The 16,639-nt window shown below is 35.5% G+C and overlaps 1 protein-coding gene across 3 annotated transcripts in view; it reads left to right on the top strand.

Moving 5' to 3' along the window:
• The first annotated feature begins 360 nt into the window (after positions 1-360).
• Positions 361-16,639, top strand: part of LOC141667150 (uncharacterized) — a 31,545-nt gene continuing 15,266 nt past the window's right edge. Inside the window, exons 1-12 of one of the 3 annotated variants that reach the window (XM_074473538.1) lie at positions 361-634; positions 5,600-5,736; positions 5,809-5,951; positions 7,095-7,240; positions 7,782-7,861; positions 9,054-9,311; positions 9,387-9,497; positions 9,732-9,854; positions 11,455-11,576; positions 11,649-11,718; positions 12,213-12,305; positions 13,658-14,109. In XM_074473538.1, the coding sequence (XP_074329639.1) occupies positions 511-634; positions 5,600-5,736; positions 5,809-5,951; positions 7,095-7,240; positions 7,782-7,861; positions 9,054-9,311; positions 9,387-9,497; positions 9,732-9,854; positions 11,455-11,576; positions 11,649-11,718; positions 12,213-12,305; positions 13,658-13,723 (1,473 nt within the window). In that variant the 5' untranslated portion in view covers positions 361-510 and the 3' untranslated portion in view covers positions 13,724-14,109. Of the gene's footprint in view, positions 635-5,599; positions 5,737-5,808; positions 5,952-7,094; positions 7,241-7,781; positions 7,862-9,053; positions 9,312-9,386; positions 9,498-9,731; positions 9,855-11,454; positions 11,577-11,648; positions 11,719-12,212; positions 12,306-13,657; positions 14,110-16,639 lie in introns of those variants that run through there. The other 2 variants (XM_074473537.1, XM_074473536.1) reach the window with 2 other exon arrangements.

The following is a 16,639-nucleotide window of genomic DNA, read 5'->3' as shown; positions in this document are numbered from 1 at the left end:
TTCTTGCCCATTTTATTTTTCACCCGTATTTTATGCACATATTAAACATATCTCTGTATTTCATTTTTTTAAATTTTCTTTTGAATACAAGTTTAGATTTTAAAATTTTATTCATAAAATGAATTTTAAAAAATAAAAATGGAGTTATATTTAATATGCGTTTAAAAATTCATGAAAAAGGAAGATGGACAATATAACTGTGACGGATGAGTATAATAATATTTTAACTTTTTGAAACTTAATATAAGAACTTCAAATTGAAATTATGGTATGAAAAAATGTTGGTGGATTGTTTAAAACCTACTAAATAAAAGTGTTTTTTTGTAAGCTACCAAAAGTTAGGCCTAAAGAAATGACAAAAGCTTATGGCAGCACAGTTGGCCACGTCACTCATTCCTTCCCGTCCTCCTGCATGTAACAAAAGGTTGGCGACTTGGCGCTACGCAACTACTACATTTGATTCAAAGCCTCGTTGTTTTTTTTTGATAAAAAAAAAATCCCCAAAAAAAGATGGCAAGGCTTTCTCGCTTTCTCTCTCTAGGGTTTCGATTTCGCTCTCATCAATCTCTCTCTACTGCATTTCGTTTTTATTGCTCTCCTCACAATAATCCCAACCCTCTCCCCAAACGCCCAGGTACATCTCTCTCTCTCTCTCTATCCCGCGCACACACATACACATTGTTGAATTATGTTTAATTTGTTGCGTTTTTTTGTAAGATTGTACTGAATTTCAATGAAATGCTCGATTGATTGATTATAGATAGATATATACTTTTAATTGGCTGAATTGTGGGAACGGTTATACTTTGATGTTGATGAATTGTTAATGCTTAGTTCAGTTTCCGTTGATTGTAAATTTGTAAGCACGATAATCGAATGATCAGAGCCAAGTGTTTGTAAAACGAATGTTTTAGCCTGCATTTTATTATCGGTTTATAGTTGGTATCTTTATACTCCTAATTACATGAAAGAGATTACATATGACTATGACTCTACACAAATGATAAACATTACAGAAAGATAAACATTATCTCTTTTACATTCCTCCTCAAGCTGAACCGGACGTGAAGCTTATGCTGAAACTGATGAACTGGCAATGACTTGGTCAGAACATCTGCTACTACATAACGAATCTGAATAGCACCACTTGCCACCCGCTCACAAACAAAATGAAAATCAATTTCCAAATGTTTAATGCGCCCATGATATATAGGATTGGCTGTCAAATAGATAGTGCTCACATTATCACATAAAAGCATAGGTGGTTTTTGCAGAGGTGTGCCAAGTTCCCTGAGAACATTGCACAACCATGACAACTCTGCAACACTACTCGCAACTGCACGATACTCAGCTTCTGTACTTGATCTGGATACAGTGTGTTGCTTTCGAGATAGCCAAGAGACAAGAACACCGGAATAGAAAAAAGCTGCACCTGTTGTGGATCGTCTAGTATCGGGACAACTAGCCCAATCGGAGTCAGAAAAAACGATAAGATCTTCAGACTTTGAAGGATTAATGTAAAGACCATGATCCAATGTCCCAGCAACGTAACGTAGAACTCTCTTGATAGCTTGTAAATGAGTAGTGGTGGGTTTGTGCATAAATTGACAAAGACTGTTAACCGCATAAGAAATGTCCGGACGAGTCAAAGTAAGGTACTGAAGTCCACCAAGAAGACTTCGATATTCAGTGGCATTCTCTAAAAAAATGCCATCAGATGCAGATAATTTTGAATCATATATAGGCGTCATAACAGGTTTACACTGGGACATGTTGGCCTTGGAAAGAAGTTCAGTAGCATAACGGCGTTGAGATAAAAACATGTTATTAGAGGATCGAGTCACTTCTATGCCAAGAAAGTAATGTAAAGGTCCCATATCAGTCATAGCAAATTCAAGCTTAAGCGTGTCTATGAAATTAGAACTAAAGTGTGAATCAGAACCGGTTAACAAGATGTCATCAATATAAACAAGTAATATCAGGCATGTTGTAGCAGTATGGTAGACAAACATTGATGAATCAGATGTACTACTCCGAAAACCAAAAGCAATAAGAAAGCTGCTAAATCGTTGAAACCATGTACGAGGTGCCTGCTTAAGACCATATATAGATTTCTGTAATTTACACACATAGTCTGGGAACCTTTTATCAACAAAACCAGGAGGCTGACTCATGTAAACAGTTTCTTGTAACTTGCCATGAAGAAACGCATTTTTAACATCTAGTTGCCTTTCTGGCCAATTATGAGAAACAGCATGAGCAAGAACAAGACGTTTAGTAGAGTGACGTACCACTGGACTAAAGGTTTCAGAAAAATCTACACCCGGTTGTTGTGTATAACCTTTTGCAACCAAGCGCGCCTTGTATCTGTCGAGGGTGCCATCAACCTTTTGTTTAAGTCGAAACACCCATTTACAACCAATAACATTCATATTAGCACAACGGGGAACGAGTCCAGGTTTTATTTTCAATAAGTGCATTAAATTCATCTGCCATTGCTGTACGCCAATTAGAGTTCTTTAGTGCATCTCTGAAAGTGCGAGGTTCGGTTAAGGGAGAATCATAAGAGGTTGCCATTAAGGAAAATTGGGTTTTGGGTTTATGAATTCCATCTTTGCTCCGTGTTTGCATATGATGTGTGTTTAATCGCGGAGGAGAATGTGTGTTTAATCTCGGAGGAGATGGTGGTAAACAAGGACTTTGGTCACTGGATGTAGAACATGATGGAGAATACGATGGTGAAGATAATTGTATAATAGGTGGTATTGCAGGGGTAGATAAAGACAATGGTGTACTTGGAATATCGGATTTTTTTGGTTTTCGTGACCGTGATACAGGAGTTGGAGCTGCTGAATGAGAAGTCATGGACTTCATTGCATAAGGAAATATTGTTTCACTAAATCTCACATGCCTACTGACATAGACTCGTCCAGTTGCTATAGCCATGGATCTATACCCTTTTTGATGTGGACTATAACCTAGAAGAATACACGGAGTGGAACGAGACTCTAATTTATTAGAGTTATATACACTGAGATTGGGAAAACATAAACATCCAAAAACTTTCAGCAAAGAATAATTAGGTAGTTTATTAAACACAACTTGAAAAGGAGACACATTTTGTAGAACGGGTGTTGGCAACCTGTTAATCAAGTAGACAGAGGTCTGAAAAGCTTCGACCCATAATGATAAAGGCGCCGAAGAATGAGCTAACAATGTTCTACCCATCTCAGAAATATGTTTATGCTTTCTCTCGGCCACCCCATTCGGCTGTGGTGTATGAGGACAAGAAGATTGAAAGAAAATTCCATGATCACGAAGATATTGAGTAAAATTATTACTTATAAACTCACCACCATTATCTGAGCCAAAAAATTTAATATCACAAGAAAAAAATTTCTCAACATGTAATTTGAATGTTCAAAAACAATTGAGTGTGTCAGACTTGTGATGCATAGGATACAACCAGCAAAAGCGAGAATAATCATCAATAAATTCGATACAGAAGGACATAAAGAAACAAGCTTACCGGGATTATTTGTCATATGAGATGATGCTCCAGTATCAAGGTACCACGAGGGATCAAAAGAGTCTTCCATTGTGAGACCTGCAAATGAATTTGCAATATCTGATTGTGATCCAGTAGAGCGCATTGAACAATTTGCAGCAATGTGTCCAAAACCACCACAAGAATAGCTTGTGCCGCTAAATCGATTTTGTGAAGGAAAAAGAGGAGAAGGTCCCAAAATACCACCACGCCCTGAATTATAATAAGAGGATGCAGGAGAAAAAGAGCCACGACTTTTACCACGATTGACTCGACCACGACCACGGTAACCACCCCTACCACGTTGTACATTAGAAGATAAGCCTGGATGAGAAGTTGAATAATTTTCGGAAGACTGAGTTGTAACAAGAGCTGTTGCAGGAGTTACAGAAGAAAGAGAATCAAGATTGGCAAGCCGAGATTCGTGACTCAAGAGCATAGTCCATAATTCCGCAAATGTAGGAGATGGTTTCTGATTACTAGCAACAGTTATAATAGACTCATACGAAGATGGAAGTCCTTGTAATATACGACTCACTTGTTCACGATCAGTGAGAGGCTGCTGGATTGCAGCGAGAGCATCAGCGATTTCCTTAAGACGTTGACAATATTCGTCAATTGAAAGAGTACCTTTGACTAACTTATTTAAAGTGAATTTGAGTTGAAGTTCCCTGGCTGTAGACTTGTCAAGAAAGTGAGATTCCAAAGCCAACCATGCATCAGATGCAGTACTAGAATGATAGAGAAGAGGAAGGACTTCACGCTTCACCGTGGCATTAATCCAACTGAATATTATTTTATCTTAGACCAAGCTAAAAATTCAGGATTAGGGAGTGATGTTGTTTTATCCGAAGAAGGAATAGTTTGCTCAGGAATAGTAGGTTGTGCGGAGATATGATCTTTTAGATCATATATATCCAGAATAGGCTTGAAAAGATATGACCAAGTAAGGTAATTGGTCATGTCAAGTTTTTCTGTGACAAAATCAGTGATATTGACATTAAGAATAGAAGCAGATAGAGAGGAAGATGCCATTACAGTCCCAAGATTAGAAGAAGAAGAGGAAGAGGAAGATGCCATTTAAGGTCCCAAGATTAGAAGAAGTCTGATACCATGTAAAACGAATGTTTTAGCCTGCATTTTATTATCGGTTTATCGTTGGTATCTTTATACTCCTAATTACACGATAGAGATTACATATGACTATGACTCTACACAAATGATAAACATTACAGAAAGATAAACATTATCTCTTTTACAGTGTTTGAGGTTCTTCTATTCATAGAAAACTAATTTTGAAGTCACAATTATTTTATAACTGTTTTCTGGGAGAAATTTATAAGCATAAATATACTAGTTGCTTGAAGTTGTGATTTACTGATGTATCACGCATTCTAACTCGTTTCGGCTTTTGCTAATGTGGTTGTGCTAGAACTCTAACTCGTTTCGGCTTTTGCTAATGTGGTTGTGCTAGAACTAAATACTGATAACTCACACAATAACAACAAATTAACACACAACTGCTCAACTCAACTGCTATTAATGGTAACTAATAACTAATTTATAAGAATAGTTGCACTGAACCAATTACACTAATCCAATACAACCCGAAGCATTCGAGAGGCTCTGTGTCTCCTGAGAATTAAGTATAAACTCGCACTTTTCACTTCTCTTTCGATATCCTGATCCCTCTTCTTTCTCCCCTCTTTATCTTTTTCTCTTCTCTCTTGCTAAATTACTTACCTGTCCTTTGCCCCCTGTCTCAAAATACTCTTCTACCCCTGCACTACTTTTTCGTTATTTTCTTCTTCCTCATATATTTAATTTTATCATATGGCGCGGGCTCCTTCTCTGGAGGTTGTTTGTGTGTTATCATGATTGTTTGTGATTTTAATTAATTTTAAGTATGATTGAATCAAGCCATTACTGAATTTAAGTTTCTGGTTAGTGAGCTAGAGTCCAGTTAAGATAACACAGAAGCATTTTTTTTTTTTTATAATTATCATATTCTTCTGTTTCTGAGCTGTTTTATAAGTCTTTGGTGTTGTGCAGGACCTCTTACACAATATAAGTCTCTCGTTGATCAAGGAAAGCTTCAATATGATCCTTACCAGGAAACTATTGCTTCCGAGCTTGAAAATTTGGTCAAAAAACTGGAGCAATATGATAAGGAGATGGAGGAATACCATGTGGGTTTAAACTCCGAGAACTGTTCTTTATGAGGCCAGTATTACTTTTCTTATGTTCTGCATCTTTCCTAGGTAAGTTTGAGCAAATGGGAAGAGACCAGAGAGAACGAACGGCGTAGAATTTTAGTGAAGGAAGCTGAGTTCAAGCAAGAAGGAGGTGCAATGGCATCAGTTAAGAAGAGCCGGAGCAGAATTTTCGAAAATTTGATGTCTTGGTAAGTTCTATTAAATACGTATTAAATACTAAATTATTTGTTTACTGCTTCTTGTAGATATGTAGTTGTTGGGAGGACTAGAAATAATGATTTAGATCACTATTACATTTTTCTCATTTCCTGAGGTTTTTATTCCTAATATTTAAGTCGAAGAAACTGGAGAAATAGTTGCACAATAATCATCTAAACCGAAATAAGTACTAGGTCGATGACAACACGAACCTATACTTGGAATTAACAAATTGGAACAGCTATTCAGTATCAAAGTGAGCTAACTCAGAGTGATAACTTGTTTTAATATAAAATAGCTTGAATTTTTATGAAGTCCTTTTGAAATTAAATTTAGCATTCAATGAGCTCGGAACAGAAGCTATAGTATCAAACAGCAAATAGAGTCCATGAAACGATGACCATTTAGATGATAAACACTATCTAAAGTTACTCTAAGCAGAGAGTTTATCCTTCATAGATTATGGTAAAGTCTATTTGAATTTTTTAAATAGTAATTCAAATTATCTAGAATTAGGCCCGGTACAGGGTGCAAATGTTTTCCATAATTATTCAATTCAAATTTCAGGATACAAGGGTTTTAGACTATTTTTTGGGAGTTTTAGTTACAATTCAGTGTAAGAAGGGTGATTTGAACTTCTTTTATAGCCTTGATCTTGTTTTTTAAAATCAATTAACATTAGATTGCACTTAGGAACATATATTTCATTTTATAATGGAGTATAAATGACATGAAATATGAAAATTGAGCTGTCATTTCAAATTCTTATTTTACACTAATATTTTAATATCTTGGATTTGAAATGAAATCCATTTTCAAGTTTATTTGGTTATCCAAACCTGTCATTTGACCAAATCTAGAATTTCAAAACAAATCCAAGTTCTTAAACAGGCTATTAATTCATTGTGAATGCAGTCAAAAACTGAAATCTATATATATGTTGTAACACCAAGGAGAACTCAAATACTCTGATTAGAATTATACTCCTCTCCTATCTGCTCACTTATATTAACTAAGCATTGAGTAGTCTGGATTATAAATTTTTAGCCATTAACTTACATTAGAAACTTTTATAAGAAGGATTCTTGGTACATATTTTGATTATTATACTAGTGGAATTTTCTTTGACTCAGGGGAAAAGCTCAAAAAATGGAACCTGGAGTAGGTAAATGGGTTTCATACCTTAACAGAGAGAGGAAGTTGGATTCACTGAGCGGTCGCCGTCCCAATCTTCCTGCAGCTCCTAAAGGACTGTATATTTATGGGGACGTTGGAAGTGGTTTGTTTCTCTTCCATCCCTTTCATGATAGGCTACACCTTAATATACATTACAAGTTGCACCCTGAAGTTCACATTTTCTGAGATTTATGCACCCCTAAATCTAAAATGCATACTCAGCAGTCAATAAGGATGTAATTTTTATTTAGTGGGTTGCAATGCCCCAAGCCGTATAAGATTTAAGCTGAAATTGTACAAAGTTACAGTTTTGAAATATAAAATGCTTGGTATGCAATGTCTTGCAAAGTTATTTGGGGTGCAGTATTTCACATTTCAAACGTTAGGCTGTAAAGCTCCAAGTCCATGTTTAGGTTAGGGAGCATAGTGTATTTTAGTCAAAGATATGCTCTTGCAGCCACCCTAGATTGGATTTGGAAACTTCAGTGTTGCTTCCCCCTCATTTGTTTATGATTTGTTTAAAGAATTTAGCATGAACAGTTACCAACATTTCATGTACTTTATTTAGGTGTTTCTGCATTTATCGAACAAACTAAACATTCGAATGTCTAAGCAGACCTGAAGATATTTCGTGCATCTTGCAGGAAAGACAATGCTAATGGATATGTTTTATAGTGCCACCGAAGGAATTGTCAAACATCGGAGGAGGTTTCACTTTCATGAAGTGAGTAATTTTTGGTCTTCCTGTCATATATTGTCTTTTATATGTACTCCGCCCAAGTTCTTTTCCTCTCTTTTATGGTTGACTGGGATGATTTCTGGTTTCAAGATGGAAATGGGTTTTTATTTATAATTCCTGCCTATGTTTATGTTCGATTACTATCCCGATAACAACTCTTTCTTCCTCTGGATTTACATATATTTACCTATAACAATAACATCCACTATAGGAATGTGTTCTCTACAGAAGAATTTGAGCCTCAAAAACTTAACAAAAAATTTCTAAGATGTCTCACTGGAAAGAAATTATAAAAGAAAAATGTTATATTTCCTCCATCTTTTTCAAAACTAATTCACATCAATAAAATGAATCTTTAACTACGTAATCCTAAATGAGGGTTAACATGCAATGAGTCAATGACTTTTGGGAATCCCACGATCGAGTTAGGAAAAGTTTTGCCGTCTAATATATAGTCATGAAACCATAGGTAGCACCCATATGTTTTTCTGTTCTTGATTGAAATTCTAAAAAGCAGCAAAAGAATTGAGTGGAGTGAGTTGGGCTATTTTTGAGATAAGAAGGGAAAACTTATTTTCCGGAAAAAAGGATTATGTTAGTAGCTCTTTTAGCGTTTAATGCTCACTGCCTGGGGTTAGATTGTATTTGTATCATGCAGAGATACCTAGAATTTCAAAAACCCTTGAAGGTCATTTATTAATTAGGAAAACAAAACTCTAAACGTACCAAAACTTTGTGCCTTTGTAAACAAAGGGCTGTGCTTGCGGACATCTCCATTTCAAGTAATAATGTTGAGACTTGACCATTAGGCAAACTAACTGAAGACTTCATCTAGAAATTTTGATTCTGAAGTACCCTTGGACTATTCAAACTCATGTCCTGAATTATATTGGTCTAGCAACAATAAAGGCGCTTGACCAGCTTCATATTTTGCAATTAAAAAGAGTTGCATGAGTTCAGTTATGCGTGTTGATTAATATTCAAGTTGTAGAGCGTGTGTACAGTCTGAAATTCTTCAGTTATCCCTTTCATTATCTTCTTGGTAGAGGATTATCTTTAGTCGTACTTTTCTTCCATCAATCATTCTGACACTTAGAGTCTCATACTCCTTAAAAGTTACTTATATATTTTAAATCTTGTTATTTCTGCAAAGCTGATTGTTGATTTCAATCTGTAGGCCATGCTTGAAATTAATGAACATATGCATAAAATTTGGAAGAAGCAAGTGGAAGAAAAGTCTTTAAAGTCGAGCATTGCTAGTTGGATTCGGAATCTCCCTGTTGACTCAAATGTCAAAGAATGGGTAGCTGAGGAAGAAAGGTATAAGCAAGAGGTACAGATCAAAAACATTCTTCCGGCTGTTGCAGATAAATTTCTTGTTAACTGCCAGGGAGATCAAAGGGGAGCTAGCATTCTGTGTTTTGACGAAATACAGGTGACACCCATAATATTGTCTAAAGGTTTTTCTTTATTAATTGTTTTGCTTAAATTTTCTTCCTTTTTATTACAGACTGTTGATGTGTTTGCTATTGTGGCCTTATCTGGAATTCTAAGAAGATTGCTGAGCACCGGGACTGTTCTTGTTGCCACCAGTAACCGAGCACCTCAGGAGTTGAACCAGGTGCACACTTAAATTTTATGCAAAGCTTGAATACTCTGCTTTTACCGAGTTATTTAACTCCATTTGTAAACTTGAATTGCTATTCTATATTTTAAAACTTAGCAATGTTTCTTGTCTGTCAATCTTAGAGAGCGTCTTTAGGTCTTCTGTGTCTGCCTCTCCCTGATTGCAAACTCTTTTGGCAGTCCTCTGTATTTATTGCTGATATTCTGGAAATTTTATTTGTGCAATCAGGATGGAATGCAGCGTGGGATCTTTCTAAAATTGCTGGCGAAGTTGGAGGAACATTGTAACAATGTCCTCATAGGAAGTGAAATCGATTATCGCCGTCTCATAGCACAAAGATCCACAGACCAGGTTAGTTTTAGAAAAATACAGTTCCAATCTTCCTGTTGTATACTCATGAATGGATTAACTGATCTCTGTGTGTGTGTGTTGATTGATGGCCAGTTTGTCTGTTTTGTTTTTCGTAGTTTAGTAAACTGATTTCCAAGAAAATAGGAGAGTGAGGACCCTTAGAAGTGAACAGGTGGAATCAGTCATATTCGTTCTATAAGTAGTCAAGGAGCATAAATCCAAGTACTAAAAAAGATTACACATGTATAGTTATGGGGTAAATGTGACTATGTAATCAGAATGTTCAGACAGATTTACACTCTAGTGTGTTTTCTCTATATGAGATAAGACTCTTGTGCAAATAGAACTGTATTATGTTGTTGGGAAGGCACGTATCCTGCTCTTTCAAATCAATGTTGGATATCCGGGTCTTTCTGTTTCTGGTATTGTAGATAGAGTAGTTTTAGAATCATTAGACGGAATGCAGCCATACAGGAATAGATCGATATCTTTATGGTGTCGTATAACTAGTGTTACTGTTTAGTATGAACTAATTTTCTCCTTTTAGACAGCACTTTCTTGGTTCTTTAAAGATAAAGCAACGAGATGAATGCCTATGTACCTCCTTTAAGTTCAAATTGATACTATGCTTACGCCATCAAAGATATTTACATACCTTTGTACTGGTACCATTCTAGTCCTGATGCAGGATAACTAGTTAGAATAATGATTTATGGAACAAAAACGTGAAGTAGATAGCTTGGGTGGATTAGCCGCAGAAGACCCACTACCCCAATGGTTACCCAACTGCAGAAGGGAGAAAAGATTTATGGATCACAACCCGTATAGGAGACCCAAATCAATATCAAAATCACTTTCATATTAATGAAGTCTATTCTTAATGTGGGGATTACTATACTTATACAAGGATTACTCATCCTTCTATTTTATCTTGAGAAACAATGTGAAGCGCTGCTTGATTATTATACCATAGCTGCATATGAAATAACTCTGAAAATCCAAGCATTGTAAATAATCGCTTTGCCCAATAATCTCACATGAAACATGACTCATTGCCCTATGTTTAGAATTATACCAATCTGGACACAGACGTTACTTTTTAATATGCGATTAAGTTAATTGGTATTTGAAAATGCCCAATTAACATTAAAACTTTAAAAGACAGAATCGAAATGCAGCGAGATTTTGGTAGGAGTTCTGTTTTGTATAGATTTTTGAGAATCTAACCTCTTTAACTCCCTCTGTCACTACTTTTTCAGTTACATCTTTTCCAACACAATGAACATACAGTGCCCAATTTAATTCTGCCTGAAAGATTACATTGCTAGTAAGTAGTAAGGAAGAATTCAAATATCTTATCTTTAAAATATCATACTCTGTTCATCTTTAAAGCAGACACTCATTATTCATTTATTCGGAGAATTGTATGTTTAAATGTATCTCAAATGCATTCCCTTTTGATATGCTTAATTTCCTGCATAATGCGCCAGTTGAATCCTTGCTGTTTTATAGTTTAAGACACATAAATTACTTGTAAGTTTTAAGCAGATATATTGTTGATATATGATATAAACTTGATAATTTTATCAAATATCTGCAGGTCCACTACTTCTGGCCTCTCAACGACAGTTCTATCGAGAATTTCGACCGCATGTGGGGTAAAACCACATCAAAATACGGTGGAAATATCACATCCAGTACAGTCCACGTGATGTTTGGAAGGTACCTGTTGATCACAGTACTTATGCTGCAAATGCACTATACATTTTGATGGTTTGTGTTCTGAGTATGTAGAACCTTGGAAGTTCCTGAATGTTGTAATGGAGTTGCACGCTTCTGCTTCGAATATCTATGCGGGCGCCCGGTACGATGCTAATTTTTTTCATCTCAGTATTTTGTCTACAGTAATTACCTTTTAGCCATGTATCCTGAAGAAAATGACTAATTTTGATCTATGGAAAAATGAGAGATTCATTTTTAAGTTATAGAAATTGTCTGAATTAGGAAAAAGTATGAAACATAACAAAACTAATACTGATTTTAATGTGTAGTTACTGTCTTGATATTTTAATATCACAAATATAACAAGATGTACCTTGTTGTCATAAAATTACACCGTGAAAGCTTTCGAACGTAATAAATTGTATTCTAAAAATTAGCATATAGGTCAGATAAAATTTTATTGTATTTACATGACATACTTTCAATGAAAAATATAATTGTTTTGTACTTCAGTTTTTTTTCACCCACCTAACGTGTTAGCAACTTATCGCTTTTCTAGGTGCATAAACTTTGTATTTGTTAAGTTCCATATTCTACCAGGGTTTCTTCCTTTTTATGAGTTACTTGTATCATCAGGTCGGGGCTGCAGATTATATCGCAATAGCTAGAAACTACCACACAATCTTTATTTCAGGCGTTCCTGTGATGAGCATGCGAATTCGTGACAAGGTACCATCTTAATGCTTTTTTCCGATCCCTTGAAACTGTTGCAATATGAATATCTTTATTTTTTTATTTTTGCTAATTCAACAATCCCATTATTATTAAGCCTACTTTCAGTTGGATGCTATTTATAAAACTAAGTGATTTTTTAAACTGAAATTCATGCAGTAGTATTAAAAATGGTATGTAATTTAGCTGTGTTAAAGGGGTGAAAAATTATTCTGGATATTATTTTCTATTGTTTTCTAATATATTAAAAATTCAAGACCAGACTGAAATAAGAAGTCAGGATAGTAGCAAATCTAGTTTAATGTGTTCGGTGTTCTATAATGTTTACTGTACTTGTCAACGAGCCTACCTCTGAAGGAGAGAATCTACTGTGCCCATTCTTTTTATAAGATTGCATGTGTTACCCTCTAGTCAATAATCACTCCTCGAAAAGGCAGTGGAAAGAAAAGCTCCTGTTAGTGCTTTGTGCCTCTTTTCTTTATGCCCTTTAAAATTTTAGACCAACGAAAACATTATAATCTATTTGCATGTTACTCACTTACTCTACAATTTGTATCTGTGCCAGGTGACTGAACATTTCATTATATATAAGGCCTTTCTTTAGGATTATGTCGAAGTAGAAGCTCATATAACATCCGCTTTTTTCTTAAAAGGGAAAAAATAACATATTGTGCAATCACATGAGAACTTTTCTCAGTGTCTTGTTACCATGGTATCGAATTCCGTCTTGTATGATTTTTACAGACACCTTATTTCCTTTTGTTTATTCTTTTTAGAGTCTTAAATTTCTGATGTTAATATATGTAAGCAGTTATGATGCATTCCTTATAAGTGCTATAGAATAAATTGATACTGCTAAGTTAAAACTTTGCTTGAACAAATGATTTTAAGCCCCTTTCAAAAGCTTCGCATATAGACTTGCTGTAGTTTAGTCTTTGGCTTGTAGGGCTTTTGGTCAATCTTAAGCGAGAGGTTGGGGGTTCTAGTCCTAGTGGAAGCATGTAGTGCATGATTAAATAAGTTTTTGTACTTGACCGTTGTCAAAATAATAATTTTCTTTTTAAACTGGCAAACACTGAAATCTGGTATCCATGCTACTAGTTTTTGGAATAACAATCCTTTAACTTGTAAACTGCAAAAGGGACCTCTGAGTTCCTCCTACCACAAGCCTTAGATTAACTGCGGACCTATTACGTGTGAAAGCTAGGATCTAATATGTCTGTAATGGCCTACATGTGTGTCTTTCTGGCTACAATTTATTCATATAAGAAATACCATTACTATAAATGGATATTCATTACCAGAATTAACTTAATATTTTTAAAATTAATAATTCTTATTGGTTACAGAAAGGATGCTTTCTAGATTGCTTGAGGAGATATCAAACCTTATATTGGCACTCCAGTGGTTACTAGGGTATTACAGTAAACACCATAGTATCCTTCTAGTTAAATTGCTGAAAGTCTTGCCATTTTATCAAATTTTTATAACATAAACACATGAGTTTTTGTAAGATTTTCTTATGTTTGACTTATACATGTAACTCTCTTTACATGGTTGTTGCTAACTCTGCATGTAGTACTGACGAAGGACAGGTATTAAAAACAAGTAAAAAATATGGATAATGTGGATTAACAGCAGAAAACCCACGCCTAAAGTGATCCAACCGAAGAAGCCTCACTACCCCTTGAATTTCTCAACCGCAGAAGAGAACTTTGTTAGGATCGTAAATAGATATTTATGAGAATTTGCCATGACTTATTGAATTAGTCTAAGCTGGTATATGTTCCTAAATAATAGCAGATTAGATATGTTTCCAGGTTTTGTTTTAGATAGAAGTACTCGTTCCTGTTTATAGGAGAGTTAGTTTAATGTTAGCTTATATGTGTAGGCAGTCTCAGATTAGTGAATTGTATGCATTTCCTTCTTCAGTTTCAAAGAAAAAGATATTCTTTGTATTCTGCTATATGCTAACAGTGGTATCAGAGCTTACTTCCTATGGGCTGTGACAGTGAGATTGGTGTACAATGTCGACTTCTGGAAATATTTCTTTGATTCCAATGTTTAATGGTGAACATTATCACATATGGGCTGTCAAGATGAAGTTTTATTTGAAGTCTCAAGGGTTATGGAATGCTGTGTTAACGGAGACAGATCCACCACCGTTGAGAGCAAATCCTACAATAGCTCAGATGAGAACACATGAGGAGGACAAACTCAAGAAAGACAAAGCTATCACTTGCCTGCATTCTGCGCTTGCAGATCAGATTTTTACTAAAATCATGGACTTGGAAACACCTAAGTAGGTATGGGAAAAGCAAAAGCTTCAGGGTGAGTATGAAGGCAATAACAGAGTCAAAGCTGTCAAGCTTCTCACTTTAAAAAGAGAATTTGAACTGATGAAGATGAAAGATGATGAATCTGTCAAAGATTATTCTGGCAGGTTAATGGATGTTGTAAATCAAGTGAGGCTACTGGGAGAGGCATTCACAAATCAAAAGGTAGTTGAGAAAATCATGGTTTCAGTGCCTCAAAAGTTTGAAGCCAAGATCTCTGCAATTGAGGAGTCATGTGATCTGCAAAACCTGACAATTGCGGAGATAACCAGCAAGCTTCATGCACAAGAGCAACGGATCTCAATAAGAGTCGACGAAACTACTGAAGGAGCATTTCAAGCAAATTATAAAGGGAGATATGAAGGGTCTTCTAGGAAGGGAAAAGTTTTGGCGTGTTCTCATTGCAGAAGAACAAATCATGTTGATAAAGACTGTTGGTACAAAGACAAACCATCTTTCCGTTGTAATTTTTGCAACAAATTGGGTCATGATGAGAAGTATTGCAGAGCTAAAAAGAAACAAACTCAACAGCCAACACAGGAAAACGCAAACATAATTGCAGAAGAAAAAAATGATGATGAGCATTTATTCATGGCTTCACAAGCACTCAGTCCCAATGAACATAATATGTGGTTGATTGACAGTGGATGTACTAGTCACATGACAAAATATATGTCGATATTCACCTTCATCGACAAATCAGTCCAGCCTAAGGTAAAGCTGGGAAATGGTGAAGTTGTGCAGGCAAAAGGAAAAGGAACAGTCACAGTTAACACAAAACGAGGTACGAAAGTTATAGATAATGTTCTTTACATTCCAGATTTAGATCAAAATCTTCTTAGTGTTGCTCAGATGGTTAGAAATGGGTATGAGGTCTCCTTTAAAGATAATTTTTGTGTGATCTATTACGTAAATGGAATAGAAGTAGCAAAACTAAAGGTGAATGGTAATAGCTTCTATCTTAAGCTTGATATAGTTGAAGGTCATGTTTTTAGTGCTAAAATTGATGAGAGCATTGTTTGGCACAAAAGATATGGTCATTTTAATTATAAGTCCTTAAAATTTATGCAAGAAACTGGTATGGTTGAAGATATGTCTGAAATTACAGCAAACGATGAAATATGTGAAAGCTGTGAGCTTGGAAAGCATCATCGAAAATCTTTTCCTCAGAATATAGCAAAGAGAGCTACTAGGAAGTTAGAACTAATTCACTCGGATATTTGTGGACCTATGAGCACAGCATCATTGAGAAACAATGTTTATTTTGCTTTATTTATTGATGATTTCAGCCGAATGACATGGGTTTATTTTCCAAAATCAAAATCACAAGTGTTTCATGTGTTTAAAATCTTTAAAAATGTGGCTGAAACTCAAAGCGGGGAGAAGGTTAAAGTGTTCAGAATTGATAATGGCGGTGAGTATATATCAAGAGAGTTCAAGGTTTTTTGTGAAGAAGCTGGAATTGTACATCAGCTCACGGTCCCTTATTCACCGCAGCAAAATGGAGTCTCCGAAAGAAAAAACAGAACATTAATGGAGATGGCAAGGTGCATGTTATTTGAAAAGAAGTTGCCAAAATTTTTATGGGCTGAAGCAGTCAATACCTCTGTTTATTTGCTTAATCGATTACCAACAAAATCAGTTGAGGGCAAAACACCGATAGAGGCATGGTCTGGTGACAAACCTTCAGCTAAACACCTCAGAATATTTGGCTCTTTATGCTACCTTCATGTGCCATCTGTAAAAAGAGGGAAGCTTGATGAAAAAGATGAAAAAGGTATACTTATTGGTTATCCAGCAGAAGCAAAAGGATACAGAATTTATAGCTTGAGCGAAAAGAAAATTGTGACAAGTAGAAATGTGCACTTTGATGAACATTCTTACTGGAATTGGGATTTAAATAAAGAGTTCAGATTACCACTCAACATGTTCCTAAGGTTAGCTCATTGTTGGATGTTGAAGGAACTTCGGACACACTGGTGCTAAAGGTGAAAT

The sequence above is a fragment of the Apium graveolens genome, chromosome 6 (genome assembly GCF_009905375.1).
Source record: "Apium graveolens cultivar Ventura chromosome 6, ASM990537v1, whole genome shotgun sequence".
Taxonomy (NCBI): Eukaryota; Viridiplantae; Streptophyta; class Magnoliopsida; order Apiales; family Apiaceae; genus Apium; species Apium graveolens.
Note: the sequence above shows the minus strand (reverse complement) of the source record. Positions and strands in the feature narration are given on the sequence as shown.